This window comes from Trachymyrmex cornetzi, unplaced genomic scaffold (assembly GCF_001594075.2).
Source record: "Trachymyrmex cornetzi isolate Tcor2-1 unplaced genomic scaffold, Tcor1.1 scaffold412, whole genome shotgun sequence".
Taxonomy (NCBI): Eukaryota; Metazoa; Arthropoda; class Insecta; order Hymenoptera; family Formicidae; genus Trachymyrmex; species Trachymyrmex cornetzi.
In genome coordinates this window covers 1,221,981-1,230,669 of record NW_017298876.1, presented here as the reverse complement: position 1 = coordinate 1,230,669, position 8,689 = coordinate 1,221,981, and the positions used below count along the sequence as shown (strand labels likewise).

General features: G+C 35.5%; 1 protein-coding gene across 1 annotated transcript in view; it reads right to left on the bottom strand.

Moving 5' to 3' along the window:
- sei (potassium voltage-gated channel seizure) overlaps positions 1 to 8,689 on the bottom strand; it is a 151,575-nt gene that overhangs the window by 69,388 nt on the left and 73,498 nt on the right. Inside the window, exons 5-6 of the mRNA XM_018512493.1 lie at positions 3,454 to 3,646; positions 1 to 143 (exon numbers count right to left, since the gene is read on the bottom strand). Coding sequence (XP_018367995.1) covers positions 1 to 143; positions 3,454 to 3,646 — 336 coding nt within the window. The remainder of the gene's footprint in view (positions 144 to 3,453; positions 3,647 to 8,689) is intronic.

Below are 8,689 nucleotides of genomic sequence, written 5' to 3'. Positions count from 1 at the left end.
GGTGCTCTCGCCGTTTCCGGTTTCACGGCTCGCTTCGAGATAGCATCCAGACTCGCCGCGTGAGAGACACTCCGTGAAGGACCCTCTGCGACACCCCCTGAAGACGAGTTCGCACCCTCCCAGATTCCTGATTTTTGCGAAACCTGAAAGCACAAAGCGATCGCGCGGCCTGATAAATTTTTTTCAGAAATATTTATCAAAGTAATTTTTTATAATTACTATAACATAAATGTAATACGACGGAAACGGATAGCTAGTTGTTTATTGCCAATTTGAAAAAAATTGCAATATAATGCACTGAAAGAAAAGTTTTTGTTATTTGTGTGACTATAATTATATATTTACAGCATACTTTCTCCGAGAGACTGGGATCCTTAGACTATTCCTCTGGACGTCCTGGGAAATTTGTACTACATGGGTAATTATAATTATTACTGCTATAATGTTAACAATAATAACTATATGCATAGCTCTATAAACAAATATATATAGTTGGCATTAAAAATAACAATTATAGTTATTATTACTCCTTAAAAGTGAATCGATATATTATTGCTGAAAAACAGTAAATAATTGCTAATGATTATAGCAGTTATGAATGTAGTACTGAAGTCACTGATTCACTTTCAGAGGGTACCATAAAAATGGTTGCAATTACTATTATATTATTTAACTATAATTTATAGTAATTGTAATCATTCTTATGGTAATAATAATTATAATTTGTGTGTAATCATTTTGATACCAACTATATATACATATTTGCCGATAAAGCTGTAGTTATTATTACTGACAGTAATAATCATAATTATGATAACACGTAATTCTAGTCTAAGATATATTTATCACTCTAATAGCGAATTCGATTGGACGCACTCAGCCCACACTAGTACAGATTAAATCTATCGTACACACATTTACGTAAAGATATGTGCTTATTATAAATACAAAAACTGATTAAACTATAAAATATTCAATAGACTTTATTATGTTATTAAATAAAATTTATATTTTATAATTCGAAATATTTGCATTTCACTTTTACATTCCGATTAAATTAGTGTACAGTGGCTTTAATATACACCAGTGCACACTAGTGAGTCCATCGAATTTGCTATAATTTATTGCGCTTATGTAAAAGAGCGCTCAAAATTTCAGCCCATAGGCGCAAACCGGGTTAATGTGGCACTGAGTAGTGGTAATTATAAAAATAACAATAATAAACAATTTATTAAGACCGTATATGCGAATACATAACAAACAAGAATTTAAAGCCTATTACAGATCTTAGATGCTTAAATAATTTCTATGTGAATTTATATATACTAAATAAGTAGGTATATGTATATAATCATTAGAACTGTGCGCCGAATTGGTTTTCTCTAAGATACGTAAAATCCTCTAAGAAAAGATTCTTCCTGTAGTCCTATATTGGCAGCTATTACCTTTAAAATTCGAGGAATCTCGCCAAGGCAACGTGTTGGGCACATACGTACAGCTAATCTTATTAGTTCGATAGCACGATCGGTATCCATTACGTCCATCCATGCTCGTGAAATTGAAACGGAAGGTAGATAGGTAGGTGCGAGAGATAGTTTCGTTCTTGTACACCGCACGTACGAGAGCTCCAACATGTGTTCAAATTGTATGGTAACAGCTCATGCATGCGCTATTAACTCGTGTACGGTCGTGTGATAATCTTTGCTCGTTCCGCATCTACTCTACGTGTCAGTCGCGTATCGCGACCGATGGTAAAACTTTGTCCCAGAATTTTGGGCTATCGCCACCCGTCACGTGCATGCTGAACGCTCGTTTAGTCCTCGTTATGCTGACGTTACGTTTGAAAACGTGATTAAAATAGGTGTTTCATCAAAACTCTCGGCGGATGATTTCACTGAAATCTCTTTCCGGCAGAGATACTGTTGGTTAACATTTTGAAAGTATCTTTTGCATCTGCATTGTCAATGTTTCGTGCAGATAAATGTAATGCGAAATTTCATCAGAAGAAATATTTAATAATTAATAGTAAATAAAAATCCACCGAAAAATGTTCAACACAACTAAAGTGAGGGAAGCCATATTCGATCAAAAGGGATCTTGGTACCTAATAGTGCAATATTTATGCGTGAAACTGAAAATATGCTTAAAGTAGAAGTTGTAAGATTTACGTAAATATTATTAGGCATATCTGCTTTGATCGAATATGATTTTCTTTGCTTAACCGTATTTAGTAACACCCCAGATAGCACCATGCAAAAAATCAGGACTAAGAGTCTTGGAATATCAAGGTTTTTAAGGTATTTGTAAGATGTCTTATGTCTCGATTCTAAATGTGCGTGCTCGGCGCGTTGTCTGGAACTAGTTTATAAGATTTTGTGCAAAAGCATACGGAGACTATTTCTAGGATAATTTTCACGCTGATTCCAAATCTGCTATCAAAATATTTACATCAGATCCAATTTCTCAAATATAAGAAAAGACGTTTTTCCAATAAATCGTAAAGTTTTATTAAAATTGGAAAATAATTCAGAAATATTGAGAATTTAATTTTTGTTGTTTTATATGACTTAAGACTGGTTTCACGTTATACTAGAGTTCAGTATAGTTACTTAGTACGTTTTTGTTCGTTCCAATACTTTTAATAACGGTTTTCAATTATCATCAAATCCTTGTGGCAACATCCGCTCTGCTTATCTCTTTTCGGATCCAAATTATGCGGGAAAATATATAATAAAGGAGCATATTTGGTTCTCATATAATATTTGGTTGTCATATATTAATATTAATTTGCAATGAACAAGATTGTAACATCGAAGCAATGACATACATAAAAGACATCCACTCTTAATCTAATTGTAACCCCAACGTTCTGTACTGATGATGGTCAAATCTTGACCATCAAACGTATACAATATTATATGTTAATGTATTAATTCGGAATATATTATTTATCTCTAAAAAAAACATCTTTAGCTGTGGCTATATGTTCCTTTATTGTATATTTATATTTTAAGCCATCTTCAGAAATTTAAATATGCAGGAAAAGTAATGTTACACTTTAAAAATCGACATGATACATCTTAAAAATAATTTACTATATCTTAAAGTTGTTTCCTTTTTTTGTAATCAAAATTATTCAAAATTTAAACTAGTGTAATACTAGTGTTATGTTCCTTTTTTATATCTTCTCGTTTTACAGTTGCTGTAAACATTAATAGCCTGAAAATGTACTTTTCACGGACAATTAAGAACATGGAAAATTTCTTCACACCCTGTTCGCATGTGAAAATTAAATAAGCTGTATCCATTGCAGTCTCATTCATACGTATGCATTACTAATGACACTACTTAATTACCACTGATTAACTTATCGCGATGTTGGAACGTGAGATCGCGTGTTGGCATAGCGAATTGCTCACCGCAATTGCTGCTGGATGCACTTTTTTTACTTACGTCGCTCACTCCTTCGGGACTCGCAATGGGAGCAGTGGGCTGCGGTATGATGCTCGGGATTATCGCCGACGTTGTTGCGCCACCATTGTTGTTGCTGCCGCCCGATGGCGGCGGTGGTAGTCCCGGCGGGGGTGTGCCGGTCCTCCCAGGACCCCAAGATTCCATCATTGTGGGCGAGCCACATGTTAACGGGCTTAACACATCACATAAGTTTTGATTAATCAGTCATTCGTTAAAGTTGTACATGTGAGATTAATCATATTTACCGTATACTATTTTAATTTTCGAACATTTGCGATACCCGGATAAGTTCAGAAATTATTTCGCACTTTGACGCTAAAATAATAAAAGGGACTATTTTCTTTAAAGATTTACTACGGATTAGCCATACGCCTAAATTTAATCCCTTTTGAGAAGCATTAAAATTTTACCGGAATTACGGAAGACCTCATTAAAAGTAAGTTGGTCATAAATTTTGATACTCAGCGGGACTTGTTGTCTCTGGCTTTATGAAAGATTCAAGTAACGGGAGACGATTATACAAATAAACAATAGTTATTACGAGACAATCAGCGATGCAGTACATATTTATTTTCGGTATATGAACCCTCCGACATAAGCGATAAAAAAAAAACAGCGAAACAGGTGCCTTCCCCGGGAAATTGTGGTTGGCAATGGCCAGCCATATTTACTGTAACTCCTCTCCCCTCTCTTCTTCCATACCGGGAAATGACGTTAATCTAAAAGATGGTTTGCACGCGTAGCTCAAGCCCGCAAATGGCCGCGTCGCGGGGCGGCAAGAAAAATTTATTGTGTAAATCCTAAGGTTATGGGGATGGTCGATAGCGCGATACGGAACGGAGGTCGACTTCGCGAGTGAAGTGTGTCAGTGTTAGGTCAGACTAGCCAATCGATAAACAACCCGAACACGCGGCGCAACGCGTGCGTGCGTGCGTGCTTGCATGCGTGCGTGCGTGCGTCGCGTTAAGGGTCAACACGAGAGACTATAGAGATCACCAGTCGGAAACGAATTTCTTTGTATTAAAATTACGGCTAAAATACTGTATGAACACAGTATTTTAATTGCGATATTCGTAATTAGGAAAGACACCTGAAGATTCGTACAAAGTGATTTTTTAAAGAAAAAGGAAAAATAAAAATTCGTTTTGATATTTCACCCGATGTGTACTATAGTACAGTTGAGGTGTGTACATAATTTTATTTATTATAATTTCTTTTAAGAAGCAATTTACAAAATTCGGCTCTGTACGCACTTTCGCAGCTTCATAGAAAAAAAAGTTAAAAAGGTCTCATGACGCAATACTTCTAGAAAATAAAATACAATGAAACGTGTATCCGTGCAAATAAAGAGCATATCATTTTGTTTATTATAATGTTTTTAAGAGCGACATTGAAAAATTCGATTCTTTAGCAGACTTCGTAGCTTCGTAAAATATAAGTCAAGAGAGGTTTCATGACAAAATCCTTCTTCTGCGAGACAAGTAGCAAGGTGACGTCAAATAATGTCTTAATAACGTTTTAATGATGTCTTTCACGTCAATAAGACGTCATTAAAATGTTACCTTGCTACTTGGATATATGACAGAATCTGATAGTGTAGATACGTAGCTGCATCACAAATGAGGAGTGAATGAGTTGGCCCGTCACTTCTATCGACCCTTAAACTACAACTGCATTCGATGGCGCAGTTCCACGGTCGCTGTTGTTGTTTCGTTAAACAATCATTCTTCATTATGTCCGTCTGCCGTTATAGAATTTATGGATATATAACCACATCATCCTTTGTCGCTTTCAATTCGAAGTCCGACGTATTTGTAACGCGATTAGATTCGATCGGAAGGGAATTATGCATGGGAACAAAAACGTATGGGATGGGTTAAGCGAATACACAAACAGTCAATTACAGATACTGTGCGCCGTATAAAGCAATAGCCTTCTATGTTGTGAGGTGCCCGCAGGAGCCATTCGTGAGCGCCCATAACTATTCAGTTGGCCGCTTCATTGTACTAACTTCTTCTATTATTAAATATATACGAATATGTAGGGTGTAATTTAAATAAACGAATGAACTTTGGGAGCAAACTTACGTACTCTTTACGTAATTTTGAGAAGTATTTATGTTGGTATTAATTTTGTAACCTTAGCTTGAAAGCCTTGAATGTAACTTTCAAATGATATATATCTATAATTCTATAGCATAATTGATATCATTTTAACTAGTTAACAAATTTGTACCAAATATAGTTATATGTCACATAAATATATCTATTAAATTATTTCAATAAAATAAAATAGCTTTCGTAATCCCTTCTCTTCATCTAATTAGAAATTAAAAGCCGGTTCAAATGTGAATATTATGTATGTAATAACTACTTACTATTCCGCGAGAGGAAAACATTTTCACGAAATGCAATAGAAATAACGATAATCGGACAACATCAATTAGAAGTTGTAGAACGACGGAATGACTCGTTCTCTTAACAGCTTCACTTTATCCATGATGCGGTTTGTCCGCAGTTTTGCGCGAGACGTCGCAAATGCGGCGTTTAATTACCGTCATTCGAATTAATTATTTAATTTTCCGCGCTGAATGTGCCAAGGATTTAATACAAGATTAGTCGACGCTCGATAGAATTGGTCCTCGTCTGCGTCGTTTGTCTGCTAATTGGACGTAAAAACTCAGACTCGCGGGGAGGATAACAAACACGAGGGAATTGAGAAACTGAGGAGGAAGCCGTTTAATTCGTTGGAAAATTTATGCGGTCGATGAATCGCCAGCGCTAGGCTGAATTTGCAAGAATTTTGTAATAGCTAGCCATCCACCGATTTTTTCAAGATTTCTGTACTAATAATGTTAGGGATAGGAGCGTGGATGATATTTGTTTGGAAAATGTTCAATGGTGTTCGACACAGAGTAGAGAATCGTTGCGGGAAACGAAACCTTCATAAGAGGTAACAAGCAATTCGTCGATGACACAAAGAGAGATTCTCCTTTGTCCGACCCTTTTCGCGAACTCTCGTTCGAAAATGTTTACCTCACAGAGTAGAGAATCGTTGCGGGAAACGAAACCTTCATAAGAGGTAACAAGCAATTCGTCGATACACAAAGAGAGATTCTCCTTTGTCCGACCCTTTTCGCGAACTCTCGTTCGAAAATGTTTACTGTTCACTACCCTCCCGGCTCAGCGATTTATATGCATGAATGAAGTTGCAACGCGACGAACGGTTCATCATTCAAGCAAATGAAGAAGCGATAAGCTGCTCGACGACGGAAATCCATTTCTTGGATATTTGATTTTAAGATTCCGAAATAGGTTGTTGATTTTTATCAGATAATCTCAAGCAAAACGACCTTTTATCCAAGGGATTAACCCTCCAGCATCACCCTGACATTTTTTATCGCAGTTTACACTCTGCCGTTGAGGGAACAGCATATTTTTTATGATTTCGGACTACGTAAAAAGTTGAAAAAAATCTTGTACATTTGTGAAACATTTAATAATAAGATTTTACTATAATAAAATCTGAACTGTATTTTATTAATTTTGAGAAAACGCGTGATATCGACTGTGCCTTAAAAAGCACAAAGTGGTGCTGCAGAATTAAGATACCTTATCTTGAGTCAATGTACGGAAAGAACAATTTTGCTGAAATATCTAAAAGAGCTATATACATAGACATAGATTTGAAAATAATTAATTATTTTGATGTTTAACAAAATTATTTTCAGATCTGTATCTAACTTAATTTTTTGATATTTCAGCGTCCCTTTCGTGTAATTATCGGAAAATGCGAATTCATGAACAAAACTTTTGGTTCTACATAGCGTGAAAAAATCTAATAATAAGTCTAAAGCCTAAGATACAAATGAAAAGCATAGACAGTAGGAACAGGGAATAACACATTTGAACTTATCAGAAATTGTATACATATACCTACCAGATTAAATCAAAGGTGAAATTTTCTATTCTCTGTTTCTCTATTGTCTCTGCTTTTCAATTGTGCCTTAAGCGTAACTGTCATTAATAATTCAAAGTATATAAAGACACATTTTCGAAGAATTGATCGTCTGCTTCTTGAAGGTGAAATAATTTAGCAACGAATAGAATTATATGGGCCACGAAAAGACAACAGTTGGTTATCGCCACTGAGATCGATGAATCTTGCACCAATATTTATCGCAGGTATTTCGCGTTCCGCGTGTCGCAAGGGGCTGAACTTTATCGCCGGATGCGATCAGCCGACTCGCGCGCGCGGTAGATTTATCGACGTTTACAGCAGCAAGGTAACCCTGACATCGATTCCCACCGGGCGTGTTGACAGAGTGATTTCGTAATACAAATAGATGCACGTAATAGTGCTGTTCCTTTGCTTGGATAAAAAAAAGTTTAACTATTTTCAGGTCGATCTTTGTTAAGACGCGTATATGTGAAGGGGAGGGATGTACATAAAAGGTATTATTGTGAACATGCAAGAAACATGTATCCAAATTTCCCTACCTCTTAACCCTTACCGTACTAATATGGGTAACTAGTAACCGAGCGATTCCTGTTCGTGCAAGTTTCTTTGAGTCTTTTGGTAATTATAAATTATATACTACATTTTATTATTTTCCAAAATAAAGAGTCAACATTTATTCTAGAAAGTTGAAAGTATGTTGGTGAATTTTTAGAAATTTTTTGAATTATTTTGAAGAGGTGAAAAAAACGAAGACATTTTAGTGACCCTTGATATGGAGGAGGCACCAAATTGTAGATGGTACGGTAAGGGTTAATTCTTCAAAGCTAAGAATAAGTGTATTGAATCCACTCACATCAGTTATATAACATAACTATTCGATATCATAAATAAATGAAAACGGCCATGGCGGTCATGACGTCATGCCCATATTCGGTCATGAAGAGTGTATGATTTTTTACGATTTAATATTGTTTTATGTTCTTCTTGTCTGCAAATTTGAATTATTGTTATTGAAACAAACTTTGTATTCATTTCTTTTATATAAAGTTACGTCACTTTGTGCAACCCTTGAAATTAATTAGTTCTTTTACTTAACATAAATTAAATTGGTTTCACAAACCCAGTGTCATCTGTAACTGTGTTACAGATTATGACGTCAACTTTAGGGGATTAATTACGTTTTTCGAACTTCAGTATCTTTTAATCTCTTTTTAAATACAAACTATGATAGATTCTCTCTCTCTCTCTCTCTCTC